The 22106-nt window shown below is 37.9% G+C and overlaps 1 protein-coding gene across 1 annotated transcript in view; it reads right to left on the bottom strand.

Annotated features, from left to right (window-relative positions):
- NUP107 (nucleoporin 107) overlaps window positions 1-22106 on the bottom strand; it is a 29777-nt gene that overhangs the window by 3846 nt on the left and 3825 nt on the right. The window contains exons 4-22 of the mRNA XM_062613688.1: window positions 19641-19757; window positions 17661-17796; window positions 17025-17128; window positions 15048-15175; window positions 14590-14638; window positions 13327-13398; window positions 12755-12843; window positions 11771-11849; window positions 10744-10857; window positions 8349-8439; window positions 7145-7221; window positions 6559-6618; window positions 5126-5271; window positions 4970-5018; window positions 3785-3854; window positions 3240-3358; window positions 1549-1587; window positions 1052-1202; window positions 97-203 (exon numbers count right to left, since the gene is read on the bottom strand). Of these exons, the coding sequence (XP_062469672.1) occupies window positions 97-203; window positions 1052-1202; window positions 1549-1587; window positions 3240-3358; window positions 3785-3854; window positions 4970-5018; window positions 5126-5271; window positions 6559-6618; window positions 7145-7221; window positions 8349-8439; window positions 10744-10857; window positions 11771-11849; window positions 12755-12843; window positions 13327-13398; window positions 14590-14638; window positions 15048-15175; window positions 17025-17128; window positions 17661-17796; window positions 19641-19757 (1797 nt within the window). The remainder of the gene's footprint in view (window positions 1-96; window positions 204-1051; window positions 1203-1548; window positions 1588-3239; window positions 3359-3784; window positions 3855-4969; window positions 5019-5125; window positions 5272-6558; window positions 6619-7144; window positions 7222-8348; window positions 8440-10743; window positions 10858-11770; window positions 11850-12754; window positions 12844-13326; window positions 13399-14589; window positions 14639-15047; window positions 15176-17024; window positions 17129-17660; window positions 17797-19640; window positions 19758-22106) is intronic.

Below are 22106 nucleotides of genomic sequence, written 5' to 3'. Positions count from 1 at the left end.
GATAGATACAATCAAAAGACAGATACAGATCATATATAGTAAAAAAGACTGTGGTTGGTGGCAAACTGGAACATCTGCCCTATGAAGTACACTCACCTCTGTTGTGCCTGTATCTAACGTATGGTCATGGTGACTGAATTCACCAGCATCCTTCTTGCGGATATTTTCAACAACCGTTTTTGTTATGGTTGCAACATCCAGACCTGGGTTAAGAGAGAAAACTATGTAAGAGCAATCAAGAATTTAAACTTGCCACAAAATGAATTTCAGACTTTATCAGAACAAGACAAATAGATTTTTCAGTCTGTGTGGACAGCAGGATCTAGATGTATTTGCTAAGACCACTGATTCCCACAGTTCTGATGGCAAGACTGATTTGACAGGACTGTACCCGGGAAAGCTCAGAACAGTTCTTTTTCAGATGCTTAAGCAGGATGTTTTATTTTTTAGGCCTTAGCCAAGTTATTAAAAGCAAATGGCTCAAAAATAATTGAAGGAAAGTTAGACAATGAAGTCTGCACTAAATCTATTTCTTTGTGAATTGTGAGTGGCACAGAGGCATTGTAAACCAATGGACAGTGTGCTGCTTCACCTTTTAGTCTGACGTACAGGCCTGGCAGGAAGGTACCATTAATGCAACCAACGGCTGAAAAAGAGCACTACAAATAGGACAAAAAATTTAAGATACTTATAACCTTCCTAAACCCACAAACTGGTATGTATTTTCATTATCAGTTTTCTGAAATAATACGATCATGTCCAGCTTCAGAGCATGTATTTGAGAAAGGCAGCTGGGTTTGGACATAACCCAGAAACCAAAGCAAGATTTAGTTTAATTCAGAAAAGGAACTGCAGTTCCATGTTAGTTAAAAACCACAATATACCTAATTTGAAGAAGTGATTAAGCAAATTCATTTAATTTAATTGAAAAAATGAAGAGACACAGGAAGGAAACAATACCATCTTCATGGCTAGGTCTTGCATTAAAAACTACTAAAAGACAAAATAAGACAGGATATGAAATGATAATTGGAATATCAGCATGTCTCACCTGCATCTTTTGCTAATTCAAGGCAGTGGTGGCGTTGATCACTGTCAGTAACATCTTCAAGAAATAAAGCATACTGAGCAACAGCTAGCTCTGGGGGTAAGTGGCTTACATAAAACGCTATTAAATCTGTGAGCTTCTCAGATATCATCCGCTGCAGAGTAAGAAGCGAACATTTAGAAATATATACTATATTCCTCTGTGTAAGCCCAGAAGTGCTCTTCACTTGTGTGAAAACATAAATGTGGGACAAATTTCTGGTTAGTTTGTTCTGCTATAGGTAGCTACCACATCTGAGCTTCGAAGCAAAGACCAATAAATAGTCTATTTAAGCACTACTGACAGAAACTGCGTATTAGGCAAGCTTCCATTTATCTCCTGGAGAAGAGAGCACTATCTGCGTCATAGCTCTCTCCATCCTGTAACCTTAAGTCTCCTTTTCCTCCTCCTTTACTGCTAAATTACATTAGAGAAAGCAAAGTAGATTTCTGAAAGCTTACCTGAATGTAGGTCTTCAGGACTTCAACAGAAACTTCCTCCTTATTGCAAAGAAATACAAATTCAATTTTAAATCAGATAATGTGTGTGTGCGTGTGTGTGTGTGGGTGTGTATAAGATACTCTGCAGTACTATTACACAGACACAAAGTTACTTGCTAAACCCTGCTTCAGTAATCTACTAGAGGCTCAGATGGAAGAACTGCTTCTCTCAGACAGTGATTAAAAAGAATATGTCTTCTGATTCAAAGATACAGTGTTCCAAAGACTTTCTTTTTCAGCAACTGGATCATACAGTTTTTGGTCTAACTGGAAAGTTACTTTTAAAACTGTTTTTAAAATCTTCCCATTTTACGATATTTTCATTTTTTTATTAATGACTAAAATGTCAGGTGAACAGATGCCTACTGCAGTGTCATTCACACATGCTGCATTACAGAAAATGCTAATGTTCTGACGTACAGGGTATAAATGTCACCTGGCTCATTTGTAATAACCCAAAGTATAGTCTGAGCACCTGAGAATGCATTAGCTGAACAAGTGTTTGTTACTGTGAACAACTATCATTTTAGTTTTATATTTGCAAATGACGGATCTTCATCTAAGCATATGCCTGTACGAATTGTACATGAACATCAAATAAGGAACATCAGAAAAGCTTGCACAACTGCCTCTTCCCTCTGAGGTCCTGAGGGTTGATGGAGTAATCTTCTAGTAAATTCACCCACTCCAAAATGGTAGAAGCAGTAATCAGCAGTTACTCACAATCTAACAATGCAATTTACATAGCAAATTGCACCTTTTCTGTCCCCTCTGTTAAACCTGCACAAGCGACTAGTTTTACCATATTTTAGCTTAAAAGATCTGCTCTATCAAATTTTGAGTCTGGCTTAAAAACATATACATACATATATATATATACACACACATACACACACACACACACACACACACACACACACAAGGTCTTCCTAATTACCTAAATGTTAACTGACTTCAAAATAAATTTCAATGGGGAATGAAGCAACAGTAAGAGGCATGAAAAATACTAACTCAGAGCTGTACTTAAATCACCTCTTTTGCTGCAATAGGTTACACTCAAAATTTTTGATACATAAGTACTTTTGAATTTTAAAATAGTAGAAAAGGTGAGCTTCTAATTACTTTGTATTGCATCAGAAAAGAGTAATTACAGCTATGTGATCCATCTGCATATTTAGCATAAATAAACTAAGTAGCTAGTAGGCTATCCCGACTATATATTTTAAGAAAATACGAGAGTTTCAGTTAGTACCAATTACCTCAATCAAAAACATTCATGAGCTTACAGTACCATACACAGTCCTTGGAGTTGTACCTAATATTGGGTTCCCTTCAAAGCATCTTGGCTGCTACGAATAAGCCTAATGCTGAAGTTTGACTCAGGTCCTTCTCAGTAAAGGGCTTAGGAGCAGAATCCATTTTTTAATCCAATTTTTAAGCTGAACTGGAGGGGAGGAGGATGCTCTTTTCTAAGTCTGACTGTTGCATTTAGGCTCTAAAATCAACACACACACTATTTAACCATGCAGCTCCTCATCAGCCTGGTAATAATTTACCATCATTGTATGCAGTTTAAATATTTACATACAAGCATTTCTACTTCAAAGACTAGCTACTGCTATGACAACAAATCAGATACAAGTGAAATTTACCTTAGTTTGCATGCCCAAAGTGCGGAAAAACAGAATAAGATGCGTCATGAATCGAAGGAGGTGCCCTGGGAGCACACTTCTGTCTTTGGAAAGCCATCTACTGAATTCTTCCATCAAACCTATAGCCACCAAGGAAACATGGGTATTAGACATAGCAAGGGAAAAAAACACCTAAGAAATATTCCAAAATTATGCATTTATTTTCAAGAAATGTGATCTACCCTAAAAGCCCAATAGAACAGCAACAGTTTTGGGGAAGATTTATCTGTTTGGCTTAAATATCTGCTATATATATTTTGTATTTCTTGGGAGCAGTTATATGTGGGACTATTGTTACCTTCCGACACATTTACAGGATTTCATCACTTCTTTGAAAACTACCTTGTATGTCAAACTGCAGCTCCTGGTTAAAGAAGCAGCTTAGGGTTTAGGTGGAGTTTGCCTACTGTGTGCTTCTAAAATCCATTCACATATAGGTTTCTGGAAAGGTCACCAGAAATAATGTAGTCAATTGACATTTAAGAATCACTCAGAAAAAGCCTCACCATCCACATCTCCCAGGATAATGAATTTCTGAATCACATGATAGTGTTCTTGGTTCTCCTCTATAACCCTCTGGGGAGAGAAAAAGAAAGTTCAAACTTTGAATAAAATCTTATGGCATAATGTATGAAGAAAGCAAACTTCTAAATAAAGCAAAGTTTCCTTAGGGAAAAAAAACACAACTATCCTACTTCAAGGAGTATTCTGCATAAAGAGCGGAAGAAAAGGCACTTGCTATCTCAGTGTCAAAGTACAAGAATATTGACAAACTGAAAGAAGAACCAGAATATAAATCTGGGGAGTTAAAATTCCATGGAGGAGATCCAACACGTACCTTCAGAGCTTTTTTGCTCTGAAGAGAACAAATAAGGATGTTACCTAGAACAGACTGTAAAAAGTCACAGAAGGAGCAACAATGTATACAAATCCTTAAAGAAAATGCCCCTGAAACTTACTTAAGGAGGAAGAGATTTTTTTCCTCAGTAGAGGAATTAATGCATGAAATACAACTCAAATGCACATATAAAGTTGCTGTATGGGGTGGACTGCACCAAAAAGGCAGTCAGCTGGGTGTATCAGTGGCTGACTGCATCAATCTATAAGATGTCTTTCAACACACCCTTGTCTTAGCAATGTGATAAATGCCCTATGGCCATTCCGTCAAATAAGAATAAGTATAGTTTCAATTTAATCTTTACAAAATTAACATAAAAGCTATATTCAATCTTAAATGAAATAAGTATCCTGGGTGTTACAAATAACAAACACAGTACGTTCAAGCAAATGTGCTTTTAAATTTTGAAAGGCCTGTTTTGAAATATGCACCCAAACTCCTATATAGAAAACTGCGTGTAATCAATCTTTGCCCATTTTATCAAAGTATTAAATAGTTGATTTAATCTGCTTTGTATGGCTGACAACACTTGACAGTCAGCTTTTTCTTTAGCACACACAACTAGTCTGGCAGACACAGGGCAAAACAAAACCTGTATCTTCATTGTTAAAAGGTGGCAGCATACAGAAAAATTGATTTGATTTGACAAATTACACATTACAGAGGTAGAAAACCTAAAATAAATCAGTCACTGCATATTTGAGCATTTTGTTAAATACTGTAGTAAAAGTAGCACCTGGTGAATAGTAAGAAATGGTAAACAGTGAGGAGAGACAGTGTAATTATTATGTACCTTTTTGTCTGTTGCTTGAAGTTCCTCAAAAACTTTTTCTGAAGTCCAGCTTCAAAGTAGGAGAGAAAAGACAAAAAAACATTACCTTGAATATTCCAACCAGATCAGACAGGATCCTTTGTTGAGTGTAGGTTCATAACTGTACTTAAAACTTACTTTGTTTCTAAATAATCTCTAGGGAGCTCTTCCATCTCCTCTGCAGTTATTACTGAGGTTCGTATTTCCTGCTCAACAAGAGTATCCACCATGACCCTGAAATATGCCCAAACAGTATCTTCCCAGGTATCGCAAACTGGAAGCAGCTACAGATTCAAAAACCAGAGCAATAATTGTCAAGAGATGGAGAACCATCAGAATCCAAACAGAGTAACTGTAATTTAAGCTCAGATTTCTGGGCACCAAAGCAGACTAATAACCATCATGAACAGCAGCTTTTCCTTCATCAAAGCAACAAAAACCCCCTTTCACTGAAGAACGCTCTATTTCCTTGAATTGTTTATATCAATGAAGGTAAGTATCTTCTGTTCTATAAGTCTACAGAAGAATTAATTTTGAATGTCAATGAATAAAACCTGGAAACATTCCTTATTCCCCTTCTTTTTATTTTCTGAATTGCCTTTATTTCTACTACATCACACCAATGGAAGGTGTTGGTGGTAGGAAATCAAACTCCTCAAGTAAGAGCCTACCAGGGATACTTTAACAGCAAAAAAAATTTAATTACAGTCTGCAATATTCCTCATTGTTTTTAAAATTAGTGATTAAAAATCCCTAGTTAGGAGTGGAAAAGCAGAAAAACATCTGGAGGATTAAAACTAGAGACAACTAAAGTGAGCATTGTACAGAATATAGAATCATGGAATAGTTGGGGTTGGAAAGGACCTTAAGATCATCCAGTTCCAACCCCCCTACCGTGGGCAGGGACACCTCACGCTAAACCATGTCACCCAAGACCTCGTCCAACCTGGCCTTGAACACTGCCAGGGATGGAGCATTCACAACCTCCCTGGGCAACCCATTCCAGTGCCTCACCACCCTAACAGGAAAGAATTTCCTCCTTATATCCAATCTAAACTTCCCCTGTTTAAGTTTTAACCCCTTACCCCTTGTTCTATCAGTACAGTCCCTAATGAAGAGTCCCTCTCCAGCATCCTTGTAGGCCCCCTTCAGATACTGGAAGGCCGCTATGAGGTCTCCATGCAGCCTTCTCTTCTCCAGGCTGAACAGCCCCAACTTTCTCAGCCTACTGATAATGAAATTCAGATACAGAATAATTTTTTAATATGCCAACTCATCTATAAGTATACTGTGCACGAGCAGGAAAGTGACTATAAATGCTCTTAAATAATACTTAACTAGGAAATAACTGAAACAACATTAGAACTGCTCGTACTGGAAGTTAGCAGTAATAAGACAAGTCTATTGTATATTTAATGCACATCAATCCTACAAGAACATTATCTACTCAAGCAGCAATATTTGCTATTGTCCTTTTTATTAGATCTTTAAAAGTACAATAACCAGTAATTGCAGTATTTCTGATGATGTCCCTGTTACACATAAAAAAAATGCCAGGAGGTGTGACATACCTGTTTCAGGTTTCCACTCAGTGCAGCATAGATTGCCCTCTCATACCTATTAAACTGCTCCTAAAATAAACATTAAAAACACTATGTAACTTTTAAAAGCATGCAAGTTTTCTTGTCACTTTACATTTTATTAGAGATTAATCCACTACAAAATGTTTCATCTAGCAGTTTTCCAAGAAAAGCTGGAAAAATCACAGAACACATCCAGAGCCAAAATAAGAATAGCAGGTGACTTTCCCTTTGCATCTTTCCACTGGTATCTTCTTGTAAGTTAACTTTATGTTGACCTGGAAACAAAGCAATGGTTTTCCTTTCCCATTCAATTAAGTCAAGACAAAAGCCAGTATCAGCAGTTTCACTTTCAAACGAATAAAAAAAAGCCAGACATTTCCTAAGCCTGAAAAACTGGTGCTCATCATCCAGATTTCTCACTGCCAGACAGAAATACATTATTCCAGAAGTCCTCTTGGAAACATTAACTATAAGTCCTATAAGCAGAGGGGGCAGGTTTACTTAGAATGTTACAGAGCTCAGAAAGGTTCAAATTTACAATAATAATACATCAAGCAACTCAGCATTATCTTACCTCTTCAGCCATACGCCAACAACTTATTTTCCAAATGCACCTGTATGGATTCCCTTGAACAGGCTCGAGCTCTTCCCCTACATGTGAAGGAGGATTAAGGAAAAAAAGAAGGAAGAAAAGGGTGCTATTAAGAAAGAGAAAGCAGTAAGAAGCTAAAGCCTATTTTCTGTTACTAACCCTATTTCAATCCCTTTGGAACTTTTCCCAAAGCCTTTCAATGCTTTCAACCACAAGGACCACAAGGCAGCTTTTCTGGGAAGTTTGGTAAATGCGCAACTTAAAAGTTACGGCATTCTGAAAGCTTAGTTGTTATCTAGTCTTGAAGAAAATAATGTTTCTGACCATAACATATCTACAGTATTTACATTTGGAAAACACAAAGCTAAGGAGAAAAATAATTTTTACATCTTAAGGAATACAACCTTCCAAATAAAGGTCACTGCTTCAGTGCTGCTATTCTGCATGCATCTGCATGAGGCATGAATTAAACCTCACACAGCAGCAGGCTAGGCAGGTACTACTCAAAACAAGGCTAGGACATTGATGGAGCATGCAGATAAACAGATCAGGATTTGAAAACCATGAAAGCATTATGCCTTCCAGATCCAGCTATGTATAACACTTAGACACAGTCTTAAATTCTTTGCTAAATCCTGCCGTCCTCAGCATAGAGAGAAGCAAGGTACTGTGTTATAAATAGGAGAGTGTGCAAGGAACCCTGAGACCAAAGAGAAGGGTAACTTAACAAATTTCAAGTATCTTAAAAGCATCTCTTTTTCCTGCATTCACGTTTGCTGAACTTTAGTCTTACTATACTTTTCTGAAGCTGGATACAGTGTCCAACTTTTGAGCCTGTAAGCAACAAAATGTTTGCAGGTAGCATAAGTCAGGTGTTGAGAAAAATACAGACCGAAATATTATATGGAGGTAGAAAAAGTCTGTCTGGACCTCTGAGACACCTACTACTTTATGATTATGCTTGATTTTCAAAAAGAAAGCGACTTTTGCACTTTAAGTGAACTCACACCTTCAACTAAAGTAATTTCATATTCTGTTTTCATATGTTCAACAGACATGATAAATATTTTAAATACAAAAGAGGCTCTTCAGGTGAAAGGAAAGAGCTGTTTCTCTTTGCCACAGACAGGTATTAAAAGAAAGCCCTGTTTTTACATCTGTCTTAAATGCACTTTGAAGTAGGTACCTCCATTTATGTTAGGATCATGGTACAATTTCCATCCTTCTAAAGTTGCAGCTCTCCAGGCCTGACCACATCGTTTGCATAAGCGCTGTGCCTGAAAAAGAATGGATTTTCTCAGCAACAGACCTGAAGCTTAGAAAAGCAGCAGCTCCTCCTTTAAAAATGTGAACAGTATTAAAATAATGTGTGGAGATTCTACTATAAAACAAGCACAAAGAACCTTAAACTTGAAACAACTGAAAGATTTCGAAGTAAATAAAATGCCAGTGTTGTTTTTTTCACTAAACAGCTTTTCAGTCAGTATTTATAGTAATATACAAAATACAGTCTCATCTTTGCTAGCTTGGAACAGCTGTTACGCATCCTTTTGATAAGTTTAGTTTAAGGCGTCATCTTGCTGCTTAGATGTATAATCCATGTCTTCATGCAGTCATCTACTTTTCCAGTTAACTTAGCCTTCCAAACCCCTCATGCACTTCTAAAAATAGCAATCCCACCTTTCCCATAATGTTATTCAATAGTCTGTGCAGTAGCACAAACAGCTATTCAAAGCTATTTTGAATAGCATGGAAAGTAGAACAGGAACTGTACAAAACCACTTACCTACAATTATCCCAATCCCACACCCCTGGTGCAGGGGGAACAATCAGCTAAAGATTATCTAATACATCTGGCTGGTACTGTTCCAGGACTGACAAAACAGTATGAACATACAGAAATTGCAATATACAGTCTTGGCTTGTTTAGCCAAATCCTGTTCTTTTCACACTGGAAGGCTGCAAGCATTCAGCCATTTGGGGAATGGTGACAAACAGTAAGTTTAGAGAACAGAAAAGCAAGTTGTTCTAGTTTATCTGCTGTGTATTACCCATTGTACAGTAAATGAACAGAGGTTCATTCTTAATTCACATTAAACTCAAAGTATTTTGACTTACTCTTTCAGTAGCAAATAACCCTCTTCATGCTTATCAGACAGTAGGGACATCACAATAGTGACTGCAGAACAACTGATGCTGCAAATTTATATTCATGTTGCCCTGCAGCAATATGCTGATGTGCCTATACCAGAAAATAAATAGACGTGCACCATGCTGGAACAGAATACTAGCAAGTAACCAGATTTCTACGTCTAAGGTCTTGGATACAAGAATTTCAAGTCCCTTTTTTTCCCCTCCCATTACTCATATGTCATTATATATATACAGAGCCTAGTGTAAGGGAATTGGTTTCCAGCTGAAGCCTTTAAACAGCACCACAATACAAGTATTTACATGATTAAACCATGAAAGTCACTTCACAACTGGGGGTTGTTATTCAGAACAGCTTTAGGACTGAAATTGCCTGGCTGTTACTCAGCGAAGGATTAATACAAAGTATACACATCAGATACTCTCTAAGGTGAGGGAACAAGCAGACTTATAGTGAAAGAATTAATGGAGGATAATAACATGCTTTCTGTAATACTCAGATCAAGTCTATCAGAGTTTTCACCACTGAAGACCCTGCCAAACAACAAAGGTAAGAAAATGAAGGGTAGAAAGAAAGGTTATTTTAACTAGTAGGAATAACCGTTGTAAATAACTATGTTTATTCTGATGGCAGTATTAGCCTATGAAGCTTGTGCACTGGTGCCCAGTTCTCAGTCCTGGGACACTTCTCCAGATGTGCCATTGCAACTGTTTATACAACAATGTGATAAAATAGGCCTGACTCTCTCCCGCAGCTCCACTCAGATCATATGCCCAAGGGAACAACAGAGGAGCAGAGCAGTAAAGTGTGCTTACTTTAACGCTATTTCTAAGAAAAACATACATCAAACCTCTCTCTCTAGCTAAAATTGCCAGTGTTCTACTCTAATATCATAGAATGGTTTGGGTTGGAAGGGACCTTAAAGACCACCTAGTTCCAACCCCTCTGCCAGAGGCAGGGGCATCTTCCACTAGACCAGGTTGCTCTAAGCCCTGTCCTGCTTAGCTTTGAACACTTCCAGGGATGGGGCAGCCACAGCTTTTCTGGGCAACCTGTTCTAGTGCCTCAACATCCTCACAGGAAAGAGCTCCTCCATAATACGTAATCTACACCTAGAAGGAAGCCACTGATTATTAGAGATTATAAAGCCACTACAGTGAAAAAAAAGTCTGACAGCCAAAAAACCATGCAACATTTTTTCCATAAAATTTACTCTATACTCCAAAATTACATAACTAAATGCAAGATTTTATTAAAACACTGATTTAGCAGCCCATCTCTGTCAGCATTGATAATAAATTGAAAATTAATTCACAAGCCACATTTAAACAGACATTTTAGTATAGAGCTTTTCCTTAGCTTTAATAGTAAGATGTAAAATAAGTTACAGTAGTTAACCAAGAAGATACTGTAACTTTCTGCAGCTTACCTCATCTGTCATGCCTGCTCTAATGAGAGTGAAGAGATACTTCAATAACCTCGCATCATCTTCTCGGTCCAAATCATCCAGTGGCAGTTTCTGTCTGATAGGAGCATCTGGATCCTGTGAGGAAAAAGGTGATCATCCATCCACACAATGCCTATTATGCCTCTTCCAATGATTTCCAGCCCTGTTTTGTAACTTGGAGTCACTTTTTCACGTTGGCACAACAATCTGCACAACCCATGTAACATCTAGCATGGCACTTTGCTGTTTTTCCTCTCGTTTGTTCTGTTCCTCTTCTGTCACTGTTCCTATCAGAAGGTGCCACTGCAATTTCTTTATTTACTCCACACTTTGTTTTTTGCCCCTCTTCCAATTCTTCTCTCTGTCAAACATCCTCTCCCCTTCTGCCTCTCCACCTTCTGACTGAGAAGGCTTTTCATAACATCTGTACTTGCTTCTATTTAATCCAAACAAATTTTCCCAAGCCAGTCAATACCTCAGATCACTCCCCAACTGAATTAATCTTCTGTAAGTGCTTTGCTGTCACTGAGGCAATTCATTACGTTGTTCTACTGGACAGTCCTTTCTTTCCTTGACTTCCCCATTACCTTTTGCTACAGTAGCTATCAAGGAATCCCATCAGGACTTGGCTTCCTTGTACTAGTTCTTGTATAAAGACAGCATGCCCTTATCTGCAAGGGCTTCCAAACAATCATATAAGCTTTTGTAGTAAGGAATATGGGTTCGTTTCAGACATAAAAAGTACTAATAAAGCCATTTACTTCACCAAATAGACCACAGGTACTTGTGAAGAGGGGTGAGGATACAGACATGACTGCTGGAAGAGAAGTGGACAGATCCCCCCGGAAAACTCCAAAGGTGCCAAGCCTCATTTCTGTACTGATTTTGAAATAGTACAACTACTTTTGGATAATACAACCATCGAAAAACTGGCAGAAGGCTGTGAAAACAGCATATATGCTTTCTCTAACCCATTGTGAAATCAAACCTTATTTTAAATAATACTTACCAGCTCTGTTACCAGAGCACGAGAACTCCCAATGTATGTACTTAACTGTCGCTGCTTCAGGGTGTGTAGTGTGTTCTCCCTGAGAGAAGTGAAATGTTTTTCAGAAAAACGTTTGTTGTTTTTTTTTTAAGCAAGCATCTTTTAATAAGCCACAAATATTGAAAGATATTTTTTGTTACCTAGAATATGGTTAAAGAAGAGACAGACATTTGGGTTGGTTTACCAATGGACTGCATTACTGTTGTGAAAACACAACATTTCACAAGAAGTATATTATTAGAATCAATTCACATACTTTTTACTTCCTTTAAAAGCATCCATTATTTCAGTCATTCATGTATTTAATTATGAATCAATTTCCGCACGAGGAAAATTTCCCACTAGCATTAACTATAACATCAGTCTAAGACAGAAATTCAACTTAGGAAGAACGTATGATTCCAAAAGCCTGTATTCTCTGGTTTATTCTAGGCATCTAGCATGAAAGATAGTCTTTGTTTTTTTCTGCCCTAAACCCCATCATTGATAATAAAGATGACAATATCAGCTTCTGGTGAAGGGTCAATGACATAAAGTGACAACAAGAAGTTAAACAGGCAAAAATTAAAGCCAAGAAAGTGACCACCTGAAAAAAACATGATTTTATCCAGTGTAAACAACAGGCTGATCATAAGGTGACCCTCTCTTATTGTGCCTTACTATAAAAAAATCAAATCTGCATCCAGGTTAAGATTAAAGTGAATTGCTTTGATAATTTTCCTTCTATCCTTGTCTCCCAAAAGCAGTAACTGACTTTTGAGAAGAAATACTTCAGCAGGTGGATAGAAAACCTCAATTTTTACACAGAAGAATTTAAAGAAAAAGAAGTGAATAAACTGAATAGCTTTAAAAAGTTCACTTCTTTTTAAGAGTAATTCTGTGTCTGTACCTGTGAATTTTACACCTGATGGAAGTATAGATATAATCAAGGGAAGTCTGACTCACCAATATACTGATTTTGCATAAAACTCAATATTATCAGAGAAGTCCCCAATTTCATCCTTGGAAATGCTCTCCAGCCAATCTACCACCAGCTGGAATAAAACCAAATTGCATTTTGAAAACAAACATTTAACAAAATTTTAACTGCCTTCCTCTCATCTCTGGATCTACCTGTTATCTAAACAGTAATCAAAGGCATACACATCCTGACAAATATTACAATTTGATTTTAAGTATCCAACATGAAGGTTGTTTGGGTACTTGATCTCCGTTTCTCACTAGATGCTACAGTTACTATAGTGCTACTTAACAGTTTATTAATCACATCAACAATAACATGCTCCAAATGGAAATTGCTGTCAGCCTTCCATCATCTCCAAGCCTGCCTGAAAAACACATCTGATCTTTAGAAACTAAGAAGCATTATTTTTAGGCATACAAAGAATAACACACTTCAGTGAATATAAAAAAGTATTAGAAACAACTTTAAAAAGTGAATAAAGCATTAATGTTACAAATATTTGAGTGTCTACACAGCTATTTCCATTCTCATCTTAGAACACCTTCCACCATACCTGGCTTTGTCGGACAAGTGAATCTTTCTGAAACAAGTTGTCTACATTTGTTTTTTCACTAGCAGTTAAAACCTATTGAAGAAAAAAGTTGATTATTATGGCATGTTTTCTTTTCCATGAAGTAAAACCATGAATACCAAACTAAACACATACTAATGCAAACTTGCTGCAAGTTTAGTTTGCTACCTCTTCTCTACCCCCTTTATAAAAATGGGTAACACTATATATTTGTTTTATTTGGATGATATTTTATATCCAGTTACACTGAAAATTTTAAAGATGAGATTCAGAATACAATTCACAAATGCATGACCACAGAAAGATTCTAAATAGCATACCCATTGATTCCACTGACTGCACTCATATTATTCTAGATCCCACTTATTACTGTAAACATAAAAAGATGACACATGACGACATTTTCCAAGCCCATATGCACACTTAAAATAAACAAGTGAAAAAACCCAAACTCGGAATCAAAAATCCCAACCCCAGAACCCTGATCTTTCTATCTGCTCTCCTGCATTAGTTTAGCTTCCATTAGGCTTGCAACAAAAAGAAGAGAAGATACGTTTTCCTAAAAAAGCACAGGCAGAAGAAGACTGGATTTTGGCACAACAGTGTTTAATTTAATAGTGACAACTTAGCAGCAGGAATCCTAGAGGAAGCTATTTTATGACTGAGAAAAAAAGCAACTGCAATCATAAATTTTACAGAGGCAGAGTCACTTATTGTTTTGTCTTTGCAAGCATAATCTGGCAGCAAAGGCTGGAAGCACTGTATTGACAGAGACAAGATGACTACAGCTGAAACAAGAATGCTACAAAATTTTCATTTCTCTTGAGGTAAATTGGAATCAGGATTGCAAAGGCCAGACAGCTTGAGACCACATGTTGTTTTAAGCAAAGCAAAATTATCTTTGACCTTCGGGAACACTACAGCTACTGATGCAACTTTTAAAACAAAATAGTTATTTCCAGTGAATTTTCCAAGTGTATGGGGAATACTGAAGTAAATACAGTACATTTATTTATTTTTACACTAGCATGTTCTCTTTACCATGGAATATTTAAATTCACTTGTCAATATATGGAATGATTTAATATTTGTCTTGATAAAAATCAAATCAGTCTCATTTTTTGTTTACATTTTTTGACCTTTGGATTTTGAGTGACTGCAATACTGTGACTGTAAAACTTAAAATACAAGCACTTAGCTTGTATTTAGCTTCTTATACCACTTTAAATAAAAGTCCAAGCTTACTGTGATATCAAATGCAGTTTCATCTTCCAGTGCAGACTGTATTCTATCTCTAGAAATAAAAATGCAAAAAGTTAATGATTAAAATAAAGCTGAGAAACTTCAGTGGAATGCACAATCACAGAATGGTTTAGGTTGAAAAGGACCTTAAGACCATCTAGTTCCAACCTCCTGCCATGGGCAGGGACACCACAATGGAAAATACTTAAAAAAACCTTTACAAAAGCATTCTTTTTAAAAAATACTTGATTTTGCAAAGGTAGCAATAGGCCCATTTACAGTTTTCATGCCTGTAAATAGATAATCGACATATATATCAGCACTGAGTTCCATAAAGAGATTAATACTTATTGCTTCACTCCATATTTATAAATTCATTAAATATATATATATATATATATATATATCTCCAAGAAAGTAAGCTCAGTGCAAAACCATCATGTGCTTTTCAAAGGACTTACCTATAAAGTGAGGACAAGAGTCTCCAAGTCACCATCTCCTGCTTGAGAAGCCACAAGACACTGGCAGTTTTTGAAAACTTTTGCTGTCCAGGAGCTGCCCGATAAACTATCTTCCCCAGTATGTTCACCTGAGATAAATAAATGTATACATTTACATTAATACAGTAATATAGTCCATCCCTTACAGCAATCTTTTCATTACCCTGAATGCTTTCAATAACCAAGTTTGTGATTACCATCTCTTCAAAACAGGTAGATGATGCTTCACATCACAGATTTCCTTTATTATTAATAAAAATAATATTACCACAGCCTAAAAGCCATAAACCAAGAGACTAGCTTTGTTTTAAAATGCACTGTACAAAGCCAGGATAAAACCAGCTTATGTTGCTCAATTAAGAAGCACCAAAAGACTGGGAGGGAGAGAACCATTGGGGAAAAAAAACCCAAACCACAAACAAAAAAACCCACCACAATTCCTAAAATTTTTCCCCATACACATCAATATCAAACATAAGGTCAGCCCTACTAGTCTTTGCAACTGCATTTATCAGTGCCCAACAGATACCCTTTCCTTTCTAGCTCTGTTAAATGAGGAAACCTGAACTGCTGCTTACCACATAACTTACAGTATCACCAAAAAGAAATTCTATTATCTTTTATTTCTCATGAGGAAAACTTAGACAATAAATATTCTCCATCAGTAGCTAGTTCCAAAGCTCCTACTACTTCTGAGAACAACCTCAAACTCTTAGGTTTTAGGAGTACCCAAACTGTCACGTATCAATTTATTCATCAATTTTTAAGTGGGAGCTGAACAACAGATCTGGAAAACAGAATGAGGTGTGCCATCATGATGCAAGAGAGGAACATGATTTTCTGTTCCCTTCTATTACCTTCCAGAAAATAGGAAAAGAGTTCATGGCTGCTAGGAGCCACTGGGCTGATCTCAGGGCACAGATGAGAGGCAGCATGAGAGCTCAGGGCTGTCTCTCCACCCACATTCCAAGCCCTGATAGCAATATCAAAGCCAGCTCTTGGAGCAGCATCCTTCACTTTACTTTTGTAGGTCTGTGCCAACATACAATCAGCTCCCCCTAGATTTCACATCTTAAAACAACCACTCTACATTCCACAATCTTGTAGATTGTATCCATATTCTCATACAGGAGAAATTGAAGATACTTCCATTTCAGCTCAGAAGTTCCACCACCTCACAAAATAATCAAGTTCACATTTATTTCCCCTTCTCTTGTCTGCTTGCCACTTGAGAACACTATTGTGATACACACCTCAGCATCCCCTAACTCAGTCCCAACAACCGATTTGCACAAAACAGGGCAGGAATGCATTTTCTTAACACAGACACAGGTATGAAGTCTCTTAAAAAGAAAATGATTTGTCCACTCTTCTCTTCTGAACAACGCTTACTGATAAAAGCAGCATCATTTCTTCCTCTCAAACTGTCAATCCCTGCTGAACTGTCACATCAACAGCCAATCAAATATAGAACTGTGTCTAAAAGCAGACACATTCAAGCTAATGTTGAGCTCGCTACTGCCAGCTTGTTAGTAACGTAGCAGACAACTCTTAAAGCATCATAATGATTTTATTTATTTATACCTGACAGAAATAAGTATGTTTTAATCCAGCTTATTATTATAACACAAAAAAAATTAAATCTATATATATGCTAATGTTTATTGTCACTTGACACATATAGTGGAATGGCAGCCAGATGACATTTTTAGTATTCAGCAAGCTACACAATGGGTATTCCTGTGCCAAAGCAGTGTACGAGGCAAGAGGGATGCTATTCAATACTAGTGTTCAGTGACTCATAAGACTGCAACCAGCTGGAAGATTTAAAGCATTTGTGTGAAGCACTTTGACTTTCTGCTTGAAGAAAACTGGCAATACTACTTTGGGAAGGGACTGTAAAATAAGGTAAATAAAACCCCCAGGCAAACTACTTACCTGATTGTTACAAATACTTTCATACTCATCCACAAGATCGAAAATGGTAGTTGATGTATGCTTCAGGAAGGAATGTAGAAAATCTGAGTACATGCTCATAGTAGCTACAACAGATGAAAGAAGGAACAGCCATATTAGACACAACCTGCTAAAAACCCCCAACCAAACAGACTACAAAAAAATCCTTCTGATAAGGCATCTCATCTTTTGTAAATCTAAATGAGGACAATGATGATATGTACTATTTATGTGCTATAAAATCAGAAGAACTTCTCAGCTAAGACAGTAAGATTCACAGAACCTGTAAGTAAAATAATTACAGAACTTTTGTTGTAAATCTGTCATCTGTGCAACTTTTAACAACAAACTCATTTGTGTATCTCCACAAAACTAATCCAGTTTGTGCCTTACATCACCAGAGCATCCCATCTGTGCCATTAGGTTTCACAGATGACACAAACTATCAAAACTCCAATAACTGGAAGAGATTCACTTGCTGAACTTTTTAAACTAGATTCTTTTTAACAAAGAAATGTCAGAAAAAGAATACATAAAAAAAAAAAAGAACAAATAGATGTTTATATTCCACACACAAAAACTATGGGCAATTACGATGACAACTTCAGATTGTCTCACCCGCTTCCCCAGGGTCATCCTCACGCAGCATCACAGCGCTCATAGTGACATTGTCTGTCATACTGGACATGTCCAGGTTTGCAAACATTCCTGTCTGCTGAGGGGAGAGTGCCATTGTCCAGCTACTTTCATCCAACTAAAAGCATTAACAAGAACATAAGGAAAAAAATAGCAACCTCTATTACAAGCCTGTAGCAAACAGCTCTGAAAAGCTAAATTTTAATCTAGAAAACAGAAATTCTCAATTTCTTTTTATTCAGGAAATAACTAAAGTAGCAGCTAATCTAAGAAGACCATCCACTTTAAAACATCATGTATCACTTTTCATTTTAAAACAAATCACTGTAAACTTTCATATTCTATTATGCTAAATGTTTACTTACTATTTCGGCATTCAAAGTAAAACAATAGTAACACTGACTATGTTGTAAAGCAGCTGTGAGAATTTAAGTAAAATAGTTAAAACTTGAATCAGAACCATTTACCAGTCTTTCCACCTTAGAATCATAGAGTCATAGAATAGTTAGGGTTGGAAAGGACCAAAACTATCTGAACAAATGAAGCAATATATGTTTAAAATAATAGCAAGTATCAGAATATTACAGGGGGAAATAAAGATGTACCTATACCTTGTGGGGGCTATTTCAGGGGAGGTATTTGATACCTTATCTGACATCAGAGCAGCAAAATGGCCAAACCAGAAGACAGACTATATATACACTGCACTGACAGGTCAGCTTCCTGTAGTTGTTTCCACGACAGCAATTGTCTTCTCATCAGCAGCTAATGCTAAACAAAGAACTAGATGCGCCAGTGGTTGATTTTTTTCCAGACTCTTAAAATGGTCCTACCCAGAAAACCACAAAGAGGGAACCCCATAACATTGCCTCTGGCAGCCTCTTCAGCATATCCAAAAACTGTGGACATATACCTGTTATTCTTCCTTTTATGCCCCAGTTTCTACCCACAGTATTCCTCTTGCCTGATCTCTCTGCCATTACTGCCCTTTGGCCAAGCAGAACAGAACGCTATAGCACTCCAACTGCAGAGTAAAAATAACAAGAAACTCGGTTCCAGTAAAATCCTATCAGGTCTCTGTGGGAAACGCAAAAAGGGCTGATGGGTGTTCTTACCTACCAGCAAGTAGATTTCCACAAGACATAATTTTAAGTCCTTTTTCCATTGCCCTCCTGCAAAAGCTTTTGTCTAGTTCCAAGTTTCCCCCGATAATCTAAACTGGATTCAAGTCAAAGCACTAAATGCTAACCTAAAGCGTATTCCTCTCCACAAAACACTAGTTACAGAATGACAAGAGGCTCTGAATCAGAGGAAGAGTGCCCCTGCCATGATCATGCTGATCAACTAGGCCCCAAAACCTGATAATTTAAAGAAACAAATGGGCTGTAACAAACTACAACTACAACTAAAAGGGAGGATGAATTAAAATGTGCATATAGAGAGACATCTTAGCTTGTTTCAAGTTCATTTAAAAATAAACATAGATTAAATACTTCAGAGGTCCCCACCGATAACTTTTTTCTGTTTTTCCAAAGACAGAAGATAATTAACACCATCCGAAAAGTCAAGAGCTTGGTATTTGAAGTCCAAACTTTAACATCCAAGTGAAGCCTAATACTTCAGAGCACTAAAATAAAATTCGGAGGTTTAACTTGTTGACACAGAATAATTGTCTTTGATGAATTTGTAAACAAGCAAAGTCAGGATTTTTGTAGGTACAAGCTGATGTTCTAAGGACTAGCTTAACAAACATGGTGTACTTAGCAAGTCCTTAAAACCCTTAAAACTCCTCATGGCATTTCAAAGAAAACCACAATAATAAATAATACTAGTAGCAAGCCACAAGAGTAGTACTAGCAAGCTTGTACCACCCATAGGTTGTCCTTGGTGCAAAGAAGGTGTAAGCTTGTAGTTTCTTATATGTTTCACAGGAACAGAAGAGAAAAAGATGCTCTCTCTTACCCCTGACAGATTGCCAAACAGTCCAGGACTTTGTAGAATCAGTGGAGATTGCCCTCCTGTTCCCAGGAGGGCAGACATGTCTGATGGCTTCATGAAGCTTCGAGTTAATGCTGTAACCAAAAGAGAGAGAGAGAGAGAGAACCTTTTCTGAAAACAAAAAGTATTTAAGGCTGCTATGGTCTATTAAGGAGCTCTAAAGAAATCTTATGCAGACTGAAGTATTTATGAAACCGGCTCTGTCACACAAGAAACAGACGAACCAACCTGATGAAGTAACTTGCTCTTGTCTGTCTTCATTTTCCTTCCATCAGAAGGCATGTACTAAACCCACAAACATCAGTTATGAAAGAAAAGCAAGTCTTAGGCCCAAGAACTTAGAAATAAAGAGGTTAACTATCAATAATGGAACTTAATAATCTACACAACTACCTACGCAGGAGTTATACAAACACCCTGGTAACCAAGTCTGGAGTACACTCAAGCCCTAGTTTTTCAAGTAGGGCACATATAAATGTAAAGACAAAGCCTATCTATTGTCATTTCAGTTCCTCCTCAAGTCCAGCAGCATTCCAGATATATGTCTGACACCATGTTGAATGTGTGCGTATTATGCATCAAACATGTGACACACTTCCAGTTGCCAGAGTTCACTGGTAAACACACACCATGAGCATAAAGAGCGATAAATCTTCAGTCTCTCTTTGAAACTGGTCTCCAAACCCTTAAAACAAAAGACAATCACAAGTCTGCTCTACCAAGCACTGCATCTGCTCCAGATGCTCCTGCATATCAGTGCAGTGGCTAGTGTTGCCAGGAATATCTGAGCCATGCTAAAACCAGAGAAACTGCTTTGCAAGATGATAAATGCCACACTGACAACAGGGAGCTCCACCACAACAGACCTTCACACAGCCCAAAGAGTACAGAATTTGCATGAAAATAGTAGCTACTTTGATCCTCTTATCAATCACAAACAGCCTGGGAAGACATCTAAAAACTTTGTTTGCAGCAAGACAGTGACAGCCAAATCAGGAGTTTTGTCAACAGTGACAGAGCGAACAACACAGTCCCAATATTTTGTTATTGAATTTGGAGAAAAAAGTGCTTGCAGAAACCTCAGAAGCAGTTCTTCATAACAAGACCACTTCAGTCAGCATTGAGATCACTAATGTTTCCTTCTGGACTCAAGGACTGCTGGATTCAAAGGCATCAAAGACACCCACAACAGCATATACAACCACAAATAAAAAGCAGGCCCAGGATCTCCATCAGCCTCCATCCAGTTTAGAAACAGATGATCAAACGTTTATGGCACTTTGCTTGTTTCCGCTCCCTCCTCCCCCCCACCACCTCGGTGTCCAAGGTAAACAGAATTTTCTTGGAATGTTCCCAGTCTTGAAGATCATCAAATTATAAGGCGGCAAGGTCATTGCAAACACGTACAGGGACCTTGGAATTCTTTGTATCAATAGGCAGATTTAGTTTTCCACGCATCAGTTTTACACAGATCAAGTAAGCTGAAGAACCAAAGGTTTCTGTCCCTGTACTAGCATGTATCTTCATTCACCACAAATCTTCCCTGAACTCTTGAGATGTGAAAGTAATGTATACTGAAGATCAGAGATAAATACTTGAGAGAAAATGGAAAATGAAGTGATGTTGGACATACAAAGAAAGAAAATGTGCCCATAGTGAGGCAGGCTGTACCCCTGCAGCCCATGGAGTCTGTGGCCCTGTGAAGAGAGGAGCCCACACTGAAGCAGGTTTGCTGCAGGACTGGTGACCCCATGGGGGACACAAGCTGGAACAGCCTGCTCCTGAAGGGCTGCACCCTGTGGAAGGGACCCATGCTGGGGCAGTTTGTGAAGTACTGCAGCCTGTGGGAAGGACCCACATTGGAGAAGTTTCACAGTATCACAGTATGCCAGAGATTGGAAGGGACCTCAAAAGATCATCTAGTCCAATCCCCCTGCCGGAGCAGGAACACCTAGATAATGTTACACAGGAATGTGTCCAGGCGGGTTTTGAATGTCTCCAGGGAAGGAGACTCCACAACCTCCCTGGGCAGCCTGTTCCAGTGTTCCGTCACCCTCACTGAGAAGAAGTTTCTTCTCAAGTTTAAGTGGAACCTCTTGTGTTCCAGTTTGTACCCATTACCCCTTGTCTTATTGTTTGCCACCGAGTAGAGCCTGGCTCCATCCTCATGAAACTCCCCCTTTATATATTTATATACACTAATAAGGTCACCCCTCAGTCTCCTCTTCTCTAAACTATAGAGACCCAGCTCCCTCAGTCTTTCCTCATAAGGGAGATGCTCCACTCCCTTAATCATCTTAGTTGCCCTGCGCTGGACTCTCTCCAGCAGGTCCCTGTCCTTATTGAACTGAGGAACAATATTCCAAGTTCATGGAGGACTGTCTGCTGTGGAAAAGACCCCGTCCTGGAGCAGGGCAAGGGTGTGAAGAG

The sequence above is a fragment of the Pezoporus occidentalis genome, unplaced genomic scaffold (genome assembly GCF_034315485.1).
Source record: "Pezoporus occidentalis ecotype Australia unplaced genomic scaffold, CSIRO_AGI_Poc_V1 ctg17, whole genome shotgun sequence".
In the NCBI taxonomy this organism is placed as follows: domain Eukaryota; kingdom Metazoa; phylum Chordata; class Aves; order Psittaciformes; family Psittacidae; genus Pezoporus; species Pezoporus occidentalis.
Note: the sequence above shows the minus strand (reverse complement) of the source record. Positions and strands in the feature narration are given on the sequence as shown.